This window comes from Pagrus major, chromosome 7 (genome assembly GCF_040436345.1).
Source record: "Pagrus major chromosome 7, Pma_NU_1.0".
NCBI classification, from domain to species: domain Eukaryota; kingdom Metazoa; phylum Chordata; class Actinopteri; order Spariformes; family Sparidae; genus Pagrus; species Pagrus major.
In genome coordinates, this window is record NC_133221.1 from 7830120 (window position 1) to 7844548 (window position 14429).

At 38.0% G+C, this 14429-nt stretch overlaps 1 protein-coding gene across 1 annotated transcript; it reads left to right on the top strand.

Moving 5' to 3' along the window:
• Nucleotides 1-53: 53 nt before the first annotated feature.
• Nucleotides 54-9303, top strand: LOC141000316 (voltage-gated purine nucleotide uniporter SLC17A9-like). Its single transcript, XM_073471015.1, has 13 exons — nt 54-213; nt 1905-2102; nt 2801-2940; nt 4084-4183; nt 4274-4399; nt 4678-4770; nt 4866-4962; nt 5136-5223; nt 5317-5351; nt 6081-6196; nt 7231-7286; nt 7374-7403; nt 8330-9303. The coding sequence occupies exons 1-13, from the start codon at nt 95-97 to the stop codon at nt 8497-8499; spliced, it is 1368 nt and encodes a 455-aa protein (XP_073327116.1). The 5' UTR covers nt 54-94; the 3' UTR covers nt 8500-9303.
• Nucleotides 9304-14429: the final 5126 nt, after the last annotated feature.

The window sequence follows — 14429 nt, forward strand, 5'->3', positions numbered from 1 at the left end:
GCTCGTCTGCCTGTCGAGATGAGGTAAAGCCGCAGCACTTCCCTCCGTGCGAGAGAGTTTCACAGACGACAGAAAAGAAACCAGTGTTGTCTGAATGGCCGACAAGCACACATCAGGAAACGGCAGGAACAACTACATTGGTTCTGTATTGGATCCTACGGTTTGCTCAGCTAATGCAGGAGAGGAAGCAGAAGACCCAAACCTGTGGCCCAGGTGAGACTAAGACAGCCTCAAAACACCATGCTGAGATTTAGTTTACACACTGTCTTGCGGTTCCTAACAAGATTCTTCCGAGTTGTACTCTTGTGTCTGAGCTGAAATACAACTGGTGTTTTTAAGAATAAGAATGTGGAACAACAAGGACCCTCATATCACCACAGAGTATATATGTTACACGATTTTTTAAATGAGTACAATGTAAACCATGTGAGCCGACTGAAATGAATAGGTACCTTGATGTGAACTGTCACTGCCACATCAAAGACAAACATTGGCACGCACTGTTGGTAGTTTCCTGGAAGAGTAGAGCTTTGCTTTGTTTTTAGCTATGCTGGTGGCATTGCTCTGTGGCTGGTTCTGTCAGCCTGTCAGTTGGCCCACTGCGTTACTCCAGACTGAAATATTTGCAACAACTATTGGATTAACTGCAATAAAACTTTGGGAGACAAAAATTATGATCCCCAAAGGAAGTAATCCAATGATTTATTCTGTAGCACCACCAGTCAGCTGACATGTCTTGATTGGGTGTGGCCAAACTTTTTCCCTTTGAGGGCCACAACTGAAACTTGAAACTTTGAATTGTATTGTTGAGGTGCAAAGAGATACTAAGTTCCCTTAACTGACTTCCTGCTCAAACTGTAACTCTGCCTGCCAGGCTGAGAACATGACAACAAGTTAATACATGAATAAAGAGCATTCACAAAAATTAAACAGCACATACATGATCATAATTTGTATTTATTTAATCACTAGAAACATCTGTTGGACCAAATTGAACCGTATGGTGACAAGCCCTGGTCTTGATTTATGACCTTTGACCTATGATACAGATTTTCATGGCCCTCAGAGGAAAAACGTGCAATCTCTTACAGGTGGAACAGGTGAGAATCATGAGAATGTCATTATTTTTTCAGATAATTGGTCATAAACCCAAGTATTGGACAAATTAAAACAGTGACTAGATAAGGTTAAAGGATAAGTTCACCCATAAATGAAAATTCATCCATCGTCTACTCATCCTCATGTCGATGGTGAAGCTTCATAGTCCACAAAACATTTCTGGAGCTTCACAGGAAACCAGCGTTGCAGCGTTCTCCTAAACAACTGAAGTAGATGGGGACTTGCTTTAAGACTTTGGCTATTAAAACAACCAAAAAAACATAAAATGGCCCTTTGCAGCTACTCTGGTGTAATTCAAGTCTCCAGAAAGTCCTGACATCCCAAATCGATTTTTAAAAGATGTTATTTACAACCTCGATGCACGGTCCAGCTTGTCTATGTCAGATGGGATGCATGTTGTAAAGTCCAGAAATGTTTTGAAGTATAAGTTCAGTCAAAAATGACAATTTTAGTCATTATCTACTCACTCTCATGCCGATAAAAAGTCAGGTAAGTCCGGCCTATCATATCACAGTCATTATCTCGAGATCTCGAATTAATTATATCGTTATCTCGAGAAAATTATCCCGTTATTTCGGGAAAACAGCAGTTGTTATTTCGAGATAATAACTCGAGATCTTGAGAAAACAAATGAAATTAACTCGTTATCACGGGAAAACCGAGGAAATAAAATGTATGAATGCATGGCCCTTCAGGGCTTCCGTAGTGGACCACAAAACTTCACCTGACTGGTCAATGTTTTAATTCATCCATTAAGTAAAACCTGTTTCCCTTCATGCTTGTAGACACCTGGCAAGGAAATGGATCCCGACGCTGTTTATGGGCACCTGCCTGCTCCTCTGTGCCAGGATGATCATGCCGGTCTGTGCAGTGTCGATGGCAGCCTCTATGAACTGGAGTAAGATCGACATTGGGCTGGTACTGGGTGGATTCTTCTGGGGTTACTGTTTGACTCAGATCCTGGGAGGACATGCCAGTGACAAGTAAGCAAGTCAGCAGCCTGTGTTCAAATGTATTTAAGTACATTTACTACTACTCTCTACTTCTACTGCACTACATCTCAGAGGGAAATATGAAACATTGTGCTTCACTACATTTATCTCACTGCTTTAGTTACCAGTTACTTTACAAAATAAGATTCTTGCAGACAAAACATGAAAATGTTTGTTGTTGTTGATTTGACAAAACAGCCGTAGTGAAGATGTCACTTTGGGCTCTGGTGACAACATTTCTCACTTTTTGCAGAATATTTATAAACCAATCAATCAATCAATGAATCAGTTAATTAGCTGATTAATCCAAGATAACTTGACTATTGGTAGTTTAAAGGGGCATTATGTAGTTTGGGAGAAGAAATTCAAACTCAGAATTTTAATATTTACATTATTAGTGAGGTAATTATACAAACTCAGACATATTTATTCTTTCCATCACTGAATAAACAAGCTGTTCTCAGGGGAAAATAATGTCTGTATGAAGCTAGAAAGGTGGCAGGGTCCGCCACATATAAACAAAGTAAAAACTGTGTTGTCCTTTAAGTTCAGTTTGTTCATTCAGTTTATTTAGTCATGGACTTCACACGGCTCTATTCAAACAATGATCTGATGAAATTTATGGATGACTGAGTGTTTATTCCGGGCTTGATTTTCATGCTTTAACTCTGATGTTTGTTGTTTATCAGAGTGGGAGGAGAGCGCGTCCTGTTCATGTCTGCAACCTCGTGGGCTTTCATCACAGCTGCTACTCCTTTGCTGGGCCGCATGGGCTCACACACCGTCGCTCTCATGACTGTGGCCAGATTCCTAATGGGACTACTGCAGGGTGAGCACCGTACCAGTTACTGTATAGGAATAAGCAATTAAAGGAGTAGTACAACATTTTTCAGCTTTCTCGAAAACTGCTCATCCAAACCACTTCATACTCGACACTGCACTTGAGAGAGGCGAAGTCACGCCCCCTCCGGTTTGCCCCATGGGACCTTATTTCAGAAGAAATTTGTACAGTAGTCAATGAGTCAATGAGGAGAGACGAATACATTTTGATCCTGCTTGAATTGTGCCATGATTTACACATATGATGTTTGTCAATTAAAATGATATTTTTTCAAGTCAAATAAGTCCTAGTTTGTAAAGATAGTAAAGTGTCATTTAGTTTTGTGTAAAACTGTAAAACATTCATTACGCTCAACATACAACATCATCACCAACATGGCTGCCAACTCGACACAGAAAAAGTATTAAAAATGGTGAAAATCGCAAGAAATCTGGCGACACTGACAACTGCAGTTAAGTGAAAGGAGAGTTTGTCAGCTTGATGAGTTGTCTGAGATACCGGACAGGTTAAACAGGGTTTCAGTGAACGTTTAATGAGATGACGTCACTTACACGATTGCTGGGTGTGTAGTCTTTATGATTACATATTTTCAGTCTTACCTGTCATTAGTTTTATGACAAAAGGATTTGTCTCTGTCATCATACTACCATACATGTTTTTTCTGAAAAAGGGGAGGGACTATGCCTCTGTACACCAGCCAAGTGTGAAGTCGATTGGATGAACGGTTGTCAAGAGACTTTATCGACAGACAGACATACTGAGATTCCCTTTTAGTTAGATAAGTGTGTTTACTTTCTTGCTAAGAGTTAGATAAGAAGATCGATACCACTCTCATGTCTGTACAGTAATGATGAAGCTAAACCAGCAACCAGCTATCTTAGCTTAGCATAAAGACTGGGGGACATGGGGCAATGGCTAGCCTGGCTGCCCTGTGGTAACAGCACCTCTGCAGCTCACCTATTAACCAGTTATTTGTTTCATCTGTATTAAAACTAAATGGTTAACATATGCAGGATTATAACTGGACTAAGAGCAGTTTCCAGACTTTTTAATAAATGCTCCAGTGAATCACAATTGGTGCCTGAACTGTACCAGCTCACAGATTTTTCCATATCTTCTAATGTCTTACAGGTGTTTTTTACCCGTCCTTGGCCAGCCTTTGCTCACAGCGTGTAGTGGAGGGAGAGAGAGGGCTTTTAATGAGCACTATGAACAGCGGTAGCCATCTTGGGTATGTTAAACTTACACTTTAATCCATAATTTAACACACCATCCACCTGTGGTTACATCTTTATCTTTGCTTTTTGTTTCTTTTTGTCAGAATGTTGTTGGCAGGCGGGATGGCATCTCTGTTGCTGGACCGGTATGGCTGGGAAAGCATGTTCTATGCTTCTGGTTTTCTGTCTGGCCTCTGGGCATTTATTGTTTGGAGGTGTTTCTTAAAAGGTACATCAGCTACACTTGTCAGTCATTCCTGAATAACACACTCGCCCAGTAGCAACATGGCTTTATGGATGCCAGTGTCGGTCGGTCCACCACTTGGGTGTACGGGCTAAGATATTCGATGAAATTTTGACCGATATAGTTTTTTCAGGTCAGATACAGATACTGATTATCAGTAATCAAGGAGACCGATAATGGTGGCTAGCCATGTTCATTTGTGCTATGTTGCTAAAAGATGCAGCCACTTATATACAACAGTGTTACATAATGTGCCGTGTGTGCTTCAGGTGAAGTCGCCCCCAAACCGAAGCAGTCGAGTAGACAAAATTTGTCACTGGCGCTCTGGCTGAGGCTTTTGAAGCAGCCACCTGTCTGGTAAAGCTCACACTCTTCAATCCTTCAGTGTTCATCCAACACATGCTTGAGTTTGAGTTTCCAGCCTGATCCCAGCTCCCTCTCTTCTTTCTCAGGGCCATGGTGTTTGCTCACGCGTGCGTCGCCAGCACTTCATACACTTTATTGTCATGGTTGCCTACATACTTTGAAGAATCATTTCCACAAGCCAAGGTATTTTTTCTCTCCACCGTATGTTGTTATTTAGCCTATAAAGATGCTGATCTGTATCTTTTGATTGTTCCACTTTGACACTCCAGGTTCTAGGCTGAGTCAAGTCCACTACATTGATTCAATTCTTTAAGAAAAGTGATTAATGTTTCTCTCCAACCCGACTGTTTCGGCAGGGATGGGTGTATAACACAGTTCCATGGTTTACTGCAATCCCATCAGGACTCGTTGGAGGATGCCTTTCAGATCATCTCATAAACCAAGGTATTAAACAAGAGTCTTTATTATTTTTAGGTCAGTTTCTTTCTTCATAAAAACAGAAATATGTTCAAATCTCCTGTTTTTCTTTCTCTGTAGGATATCGTGTATCATATGTGAGAAAGTTAATGCAGGTAAGTGTTGGAAAAACAGTCAGCGTATAATTTTGTTTTCGAGTCTGTGTGTGGTGTAAAGGTTTGTCCTGACTCGCTGTGTAGGTGTTTTCATGTTTGAATTTTTGTGTGCGTTTCAAACATGTAAATACAAGTCTTAAAGCTTCCCGGGGGCGTGTAGAAGAGCTGTGAACCACTGTTACATTTTGGGACACGCAAGTGTATAAGTCATTATATGGGCCAAATGAGATTAACATATACGGGGATGTGCGCAGATATTTTGGAGGGGGGAGAAGCTCAAGCAAAACAAAAAGGTATTTCCACCCCGATGTTGTCACACTGCCATTCATGATGAACCACTAGTATTAAAGTGGTAAAGAATTATTGATTTGTTGTAAAGCCCGACTGATACTTGGGGCCAATGTTGATACCAGAGTAAAAAACTCTGATATTGATTTAACGGCTGATATATGCACCTTTTTTGCAATGAAATGTGGTTTTCAAAGGTTATATTCACACAGCAGACAAGTCCAATTTGTCTCTCAAGTCCAAACTAGAAAAATAAAGTGTCTGCACTATTATTTGCAAGTGATCAGATTGAATTTTTGGTCCAGACATCACCAATATATCTGACTAGGTTGCTATGGTATTGACCTAGGCGGCAGATAGTTTATATCGGCGTTTATCGACAGACTGTTGTTCTCTGAGTCGTCTTCGCATTTCACGTGCTGTTTGTCTCTTCATCCTCAGTTCTTTGCCATGGGTGCATCGAGTCTGTTCATTATGCTGCTGCCTGGAGCTGTCACATTTCCCTCAAGTGTGATTCTCGTCTCTACTGCGATTGGTCTGTACGCCTTCGCCAGCGGGTATGTTACTGTTAGAAAGAGTCTGTGTGTGTGCTTAAAGGAAAAGTTCACCTAAAAATGAAAATTCAGTCATAATCTGCTCACCCTCATGCTGATGGAAACTCAGGTGAGTCTCCCGAAGCCATTAGATCCCAAATTAATTTGGAAAAGATGTTATCTACACCCTCTACACATGTTGAGGATTTATTGGGGACTATTTCCTGCAGCGGATGAATACACATTTGGTGCTCTAGTTGTCGTAATGAAGGAGTATGTCGCTCAGTGCAACAGCATGGCTCTTTTGTGTGTTTTTAACAGTTTTTTTTGACAACAATGGAGTTCACTTCATTTATCAACATTGACTTCACTGTCTATCTGATGATATTATCTGACATATTGTTGGAGGTGCAAACACAGAGATACCTTTTATGAGCATGAAAAGAAAATCTGGAGTCTGTTTTCGAGCATGTTTGTTGACTGATGGATTGTTCCAACGAAGTCCTTGGTGACATTTTAAATGGTCCTCAGGAATCTCCACCGGTTGACAACAGAGACATTTGAGACTGTTGACTGATACACCCGGTTTGTGGTTTGTTATGAGCGGCTGATCACGTACATCATGTACTGATCACTCGGTATGGCCTCTGCTTGACTGGATCTTTTCTAGAACAGCCTTTTGTGCACAATGCTCCTCTCTCAGGCTCTTATTCATGGCTCAGGAATGTAAGAGATGCATATTTGTAGCTCCCGTCTTCATTTTTCATCTGATGATGGTTCTTGCAGGTCCCTTCACTACACCACTTCATCATGGTTTTACACTAGCGCCGGCCAAAACGAAATATTTAAGAGTGATAAGCAGAATTAAAATGATCTCAACACCGATGACCTCTTTGTTTGCACCTCCAACAAAATGGTGGACTGACAATGATAAAAATAGGAAATATTGCCAGACACACCTTTTATACACACTATTTTTATAGTGTTGTAAATAGGTAAACTAGAGTTATCCTTATTTAATTTGTTGTTGATTTAACTGTTTTTTTGTTGTGTTTCAGTGGTGTGTCTGTGAATGTACAGGATCTGACCCCATCATGTGCTGGTGCTCTCTACGGTGAGTCTTTATGTTTATGTTTCATAAAACTGATAATAAATAGTTTTTGCTGATAGACATTTAATCAATTTTCCTTTTCTGCAACAGGTTTTATGAACATGTGTGGTGCTTTTATGGGTATGTATCTAAGTTTGTTTTATATTTACTTTTTTCAAGATACAGGAAGTGTCTGTACTTGTTTACTACTAAATGTTGGCAGTGGACATTTCTGAAAAAACCCACTAATTTTGCTGAAACGTAAAAAAATGTTATGCTCAATTTTCATTTCTATCATGTGTCGACGCTGTGCTTATGCTCTGGTTAGGTTTAGGAACAAAAACCACTTGGTTAAGGTTAAGAAAGAGAAGATACTTTGGCTTAAAATACCTGATTTTGTCGCCACAGACACGGCAGCAAATGTCCCGACTTCCTGTCAAAAATGTCTGTTTTTTGTTGCCACAAACATGGCAGGAAATTGTCCCAAGCTCCTGTTAAAAACACTAAATTTAGGTGCCACAAACACAACTGGAGAAGCCTGACTTTCTGTAAAAAATATAATTCTTTGGTCACCACAAACAAGGTTGGAGATGTCCTGACATCCCGTCCAAAATATCTGTTTTTTGTTGCCACAAACCAACTGGAGATGTCCAGACTTCTTGTCAAAAATATCTATTTTTTGTTGCCAAAAAAAAAAAAAAAAAAAATAGCTTGCGATGTCCCGACTTCCTTTAAAAAACATGTTTTTTGTCACCACGAACAGGCTTACAAATGTTGAAACTGCGTGGCCCCCTTGTCAAAATTATCCAGTGGTTTCACCCCTGCAGATGTTGAAACACCGTCTCAAACCCTTGTCAGCCTTGTGGCCTATTTAATGTGAACGACATGTGACATGTTTTGTTGAAGTGTCCGTGTGGTACGCTGCTATGACATGTACAAATCGAATCAGTGGTTTCCAGAAACATTGACTGCCAACATTTCATCCTGGTGACTGGGCTGAAATTCCCTGTTGTTACTTCTGGCACTGATCTCACATGACTCTGTTTTCCTTGGTGTGTTTTGCACAGGACTGGTGTTGGTCTCCGTGTCCGGTTACCTGATTGAGGTCACGCTGTCGTGGGTCAACGTGTTCTCACTCATCATTTTAGTAAATTTCACAGGCCTCGGTGTTTTCCTCATCTTCGGAGATGCTCGTCGTTTGGACTTGGACGGATACGGAAAGATTGATGTGGCTTGACCCAGACCTCCTGTAGCAAATACCAGTCTGTATTTGATTGTATCAATAGTCAGTCGCATTCTGTCAAAATTAACGTTAATTTTGACTTATTCTTTGCTGAAACTGGCTGTGAACAATGCAAAAATAATTACAAACACATTACAGTGATTGACAGTTTTGGGTTGCTCTTATTATCAGTGTTTGGACAAAGGAAAATCACTTATGGTGATCATAAAAGGTGGAAATGCTGCACACTTCCTCTCCTGAAAATGAAGGAAATTGAACATTGCGCACAAGGTTTTGTTCTGTTGTGTTTAATGAGAGTCGCTTTAGAAAAAACACTGTCTACTAAATGTGACTACATTGTACAAATGTTTGTGAGTGTATGATATTTATGAGAGAAAGTTTGATTTGCTCACAGAAACGTTTACATTAATAATGATTTCATGAACGATGTGAGTTGCTGGTTGAATCTAAAAGCATGTTGGATTAATTGCAGCAAAATCTTTAAAAGGCCAAATTGACGATCTATTTATCAGCTTTGTTGAACAAAGACTTTATGACCAAACCAGAGCAAAATGCTCAAATCCACTGGAACTAGTGCGGTGCTACTCACGAGCGAGGTGAGAACAAAGATTTGTGTTCTGACGTGCGCTTTGCTTTAAAAACAATCTTTTGTATGTGTATTTATAATGACATTTTATAAATATTTATTCAACTGAGCATTTTTTAAAGAAAGCTTTGTGGTATTGTACAGTTTGGCTATGGTGTTTGTAAACTGACACTTTCTTACATGTGTGTTTGTAATATATTAAAGTGTTAATGAACAACCTTTATTATCCAAAAAGACTCTTTTTGATGAAGAAATGTTTGTTTTCTATGTGAATCCTATCAGATTACATGCAGCTTCCTCTGGAGCCACAAGCCAAACATTTGATACTACTCTTTACACATATGTAGTAGTTCTTCCCAAGACCTGTAAACACACTATGATGAGTTATCGTTTATGGAGGGGGCGTCTTCCCCAGTATTATTTTTGACTTTTTTGCTTATAATTTAAAGTTTTTAGTCTCATAATTTAACATTTTTAGTCTCATAATTTTGTCTTTTTAGCAAAAAAATTTGACTTGTATCTCAAGTTTGAGTTTGTGATCTCATAATTTTGACTTTTTTTAGCTAAAAGTCAAAATTTTGAGCTAAAATGTAAAAATTATGAGACTAAAAATTCAAAATTATGAGATGAAAAAAAAATTTAGCTAAAAGAAAGTCAAAATTATGAGACTAAAATTTTAGATTTATGAGCAAAAAAGTCAAAAATTATGAGACAAAAAATTCAAAATTATAAGATGAAAAATCATATTTTTTAGTTACAAAAGTCAAAATTATGAGCTAAAAAGACAATATTTTGAGCTAACCCCCCCCCAAATTATGAGATAAAAACAAATAATCAAAATTATGATATAAAAACAAATAATCAAAATTATGATATAAAAACAAATAATCAAAATTATGATATAAAAACAAATAATCAAAATTATGAGATAAATCAAAAATTTTGAGCTGAAAAGCTAAAAAAATATTGAGATTAAAAAAATCTAAATTTTGAGCTAAAAGTCAAAAATTTAAGCTAAAAAACAAAATTATGAGATAAAAACAAATAATCTGAATTATGAGATAAATCAAAATCAAATTGTGAGATGAAAAATCATATTTTTCAGCTAAAAAATTCAAAATTATTAGCTTAAAAAGTCAAAATTATGAGCAAAAAAACAAAATTATGAGATAAATCAAAAATGTTGAGCTGAAAAGCTAAAAAGAAATTGAGATAAAAAAAATCTAAATTTTGAGCTAAAAAACAAAAAACCCAACTTATGAGATGAAAAATCATATTTTTCTGGTAAAAAAAATCCAAATTTATTAGCTAAAAATTCAAAATGTTGAGCTTAAGTCAAAAATATTGAGCTAAAAATACAAAATTATGAGATTTTAAAAAATAAAATCTAAATTATGAGATAAATCAAAATCAAGTTATGAGCTGAAAATTATGAGATGAATCAAAATTTTGAGCTAAAAGTAAAAAAATTGAGCTAAAAAATCAAAATTTTGAGCTAAAAGTAAAAAAATTGAGCTAAAAAGTCAAAATTTTGAGCTAGAAAACCGAAATTTTGAGCTAGAAAACCAAAATTATGAGCTATAATCTAAATTATGAGATAAATCAAAATCAAATTATGAGATGAAAAATCATATTTTTCAGCTAAAAAATTCAAAATTATGAGCAAAAAACAAAACAAAATTATGAGATAAATCAAAATTTTGAGCTAAAAAAACCCAAATTATGAGATAAAAAAAAATCAAATTGTGAGATGAAAAATCATATTTTTCAGGTAAGAAATTCCAAAATTATAGCTAAAAATTCCAAATTTTGAGCTAAAAATTCCAAATTTTGAGCTAAAAATACAAAATTTTGAGCTAAAAATACAAAATTTTGAGCTTAAGTCAAAAAATTTCAGCTAAAAATACAAAATTATGTGATTTTAAAAAATAAAATCTAAATTATGAGATAAATCAAAATCAAATTGTGAGATGATATATCATATTTTTTAGCTCAAACATTCAAAATTATTAGCTAAAAGTAAAAAATTTGGAGCTAAAAAGCCAAAATCTTGAGATTTAAAAAAAATCTAAATCATGCGATTAATCAAAATCAAATTATGAGCTGAAAAGTCAAAATTAAGAGATAAAAAAAATCTAATTTATCAGATAAATCAAAATTTTGAGCTAAAAAGCCAAAAATATTGAGACAAAAAATAAAAATTAGTCTCATAATTTTCACTTTTTAGCTCATCATTTTGATTTTTTTAATTTCATAATTTTTACTATTTGTCTCATAGTTTTGTCTTTTTTAAAAAGTGAAAAGTGAAAAAGTGAAAAAAAGTGAAAAAAAGTGAAAAAAGTGAAAATTATGAGACTAATTTTTACTATTTGTCTCATAGTTTTGTCTTTTTTACTCAAAATTTTGACCTTTTAGCTCAAAATGTGACTTTTCATCTGATATTTATGATTTTATATGGGAATATGCTGTCATCAGCTGTTGTCATCTTATTTTTATTGTCTTGTTTTCTGGCAGAAATGGTCTTCCATATAAATGTTATCGGTCGGTTTCAGCACCCCGGTCAGCGCACGTGGCAGCCATCAGTGCTCCTCTGTCCTCAGATGGAGACATGTAGGAACACATACAGGACATTAAGACGGTCTGATGGAGACATGTAGGAACACATACAGGACATTAAGACGGTCTGATGGAGACATGTAGGAACACATACAGGACATTAGGATGGTCTGATGGAGACATGTAGGAACACATACAGGACATTGAGATGGTCTGATGGAGACATGTAGGAACACATACAGGACATTAGGATGGTCTGATGGAGACATGTAGGAACACATACAGGACATTAAGACGGTCTGATGGAGACATGTAGGAGCACATACAGGACATTAGGATGGTCTGATGGAGACATGTAGGAACACATACAGGACATTGAGATGGTCTGATGGAGACATGTAGGAACACATACAGGACATTAGGATGGTCTGATGGAGACATGTAGGAACACATACAGGACATTAGGATGGTCTGATGGAGACATGTAGGAACACATACAGGACATTGAGATGGTCTGATGGAGACATGTAGGAACACATACAGGACATTAGGATGGTCTGATGGAGACATGTAGGAACACATACAGGACATTAGGATGGTCTGATGGAGACATGTAGGAACACATACAGGACATTGAGATGGTCTGATGGAGACATGTAGGAACACATACAGGACATTAGGATGGTCTGATGGAGACATGTAGGAACACATACAGGACATTAAGACGGTCTGATGGAGACATGTAGGAGCACATACAGGACATTAGGATGGTCTGATGGAGACATGTAGGAACACATACAGGACATTGAGATGGTCTGATGGAGACATGTAGGAACACATACAGGACATTAGGATGGTCTGATGGAGACATGTAAGAACACATACAGGACATTAAGATGGTCAGATGGAGACATGTAGGAACACATACAGGACATTAAGATGGTCTGATGGAGACATATAGGAACACATACAGGACATTAAGATGGTCTGATGGAGACATGTAGGAACACATACAGGACATTAAGATGGTCAGATGGAGACATGTAGGAACACATACAGGACATTAAGATGGTCAGATGGAGACATGTAGGAACACATACAGGACATTAGGATGGTCAGATTGACGCTTTAATGGGGGCAGGCGGCGTTTAGCGTTTGACAGCGAGGAGTGGATCCACGTCATGACGTTATCGCTTCAGCCTATGAGGACCCGGCAGCACGCAAATCAGGACAGGGAGGCTTTGATGTAGAGAAATGTTAAATATAAAGAGAAAGCAGAATAAATAGTGTGATGTGCAGCTTCATCCTGCAGGTGTGATCGGACTGAAGCGCGTCTTTATCTCCTGACAACAAACCCTGACAGGACATCATCACCGCCGGGCCTGTGCGCCTCTCTGCACCGCTGCCAGCACTGTGGACGCTATTGTTCGGCCTGCTTCACCTCCATGTCCGCCTCTTTAAATCACATAATGCGCAGGGATGTTTCCAACGAGGACTGTCAGCTGTGGAGCTGAACAACAGCTGCTGTGTTGCGGAATGAAGGCGCGCAGCTGCGCACACCGGAGCTGGAGCTGAGGAGCTGAGGAGCTCATTATGATGGCGTTAGAGAGAGGAGGTGATAACAAGGACAAGAAGAAGAAGAAGAGGAGGCGGAGGAGGCGGACTGATGTGTGTTTTTAAATGTGATGTTTGTGCTCTAGTCTTGTTTTATTTGTGGCCTATAAAATACAGATCTCATGTGAGGACATTTTAAATATGCATCGCGTTTTAATGGCGCTCAGGCCTGTCGAGTCATTGTGTTTGTGTGTTTCAGTGCGTGATGGTCACAGTCAGATGCGAATAAAGCTCCAACTTCCCTCGATCAGGGACCAGGGTGCCGCTCCTCGTGTTCACGGCGGACCTTGATTTATTAGCCATACAATTAAGGCACGCGGTGAATGCCAAGAGAGGAATCCCCCTCCACCACCTCCACCTCCACCACCTCCACCATCCCCCCGTCCTGCAGCATCCATGAAGAGGTTTAAAACATCTGCAGGAAAACAGTGTTTCATCAGCGATCATCAGCCAAATGTAACCAGACTGTGTTGATTTTCTTGCAGGTTTTGTATCATGTTGTAAGATGTTGATGTTTCTGTAAGGTTTGTCACATTAACCAGGAGTGCTTCTTTATTTCAGGATGGATTGTGGAGTATCAAAAAGATATTATTAGGGATTTTTTTTTTCCCCCAGGGCCGATATTGACACTGATTATCAGTGATCAAGATGACTGTTAACTGATAATTGGAACTGATATATATTATTATTTGAGTGAAAATAAAAATCTTTGTGTCCAAATTTAGAAAAATCAGTGATGAAATATAGCAATTAACTTGAGTATTTCCATTTTTTCTGCTATTTTATACTTCCACTCCTCCACATTTACTAGGTAACTTTAGTGACTAGTAGATTCAGATTATTCATTATTGATAGGCTATTACTGGTAACCAGTCAGATAGTGATGTGGGCGGGACATAGAGGACATTTTTAAATTAAAGGTGCATGATGTATTTTTGGACATTTTAATCAGAAGAGAAAGATCTTCACTGACTGCTTTATTTATGCCTAGACAAACTAAATAAACAAACTCTCTTTGTTTTCACGTCTGAATAAACTGAATAAACAAACTGACCTTAAAGGACAACAAATTTCATTTTGTTTACTTTGTTTATATGTGGCAGACCCTGCCACCTTTCTAGCTTCAAACAGTGTTCTGGGGACCTTATTTTCCTCTGAGCACAGCTTG

Bases quoted from the DNA above. Each gene is read 5' to 3' on its own strand.
- LOC141000316 (XM_073471015.1), top strand. From the start codon at position 95: ATGGCCGACAAGCACACATCAGGAAACGGCAGGAACAACTACATTGGT. The intron at 2,103-2,800 runs GTAAGCAAGTCA...GTTGTTTATCAG, and splicing joins GGAGGACATGCCAGTGACAA to AGTGGGAGGAGAGCGCGTCC. The intron at 4,771-4,865 runs GTAAAGCTCACA...CTTCTTTCTCAG, and splicing joins TTGAAGCAGCCACCTGTCTG to GGCCATGGTGTTTGCTCACG.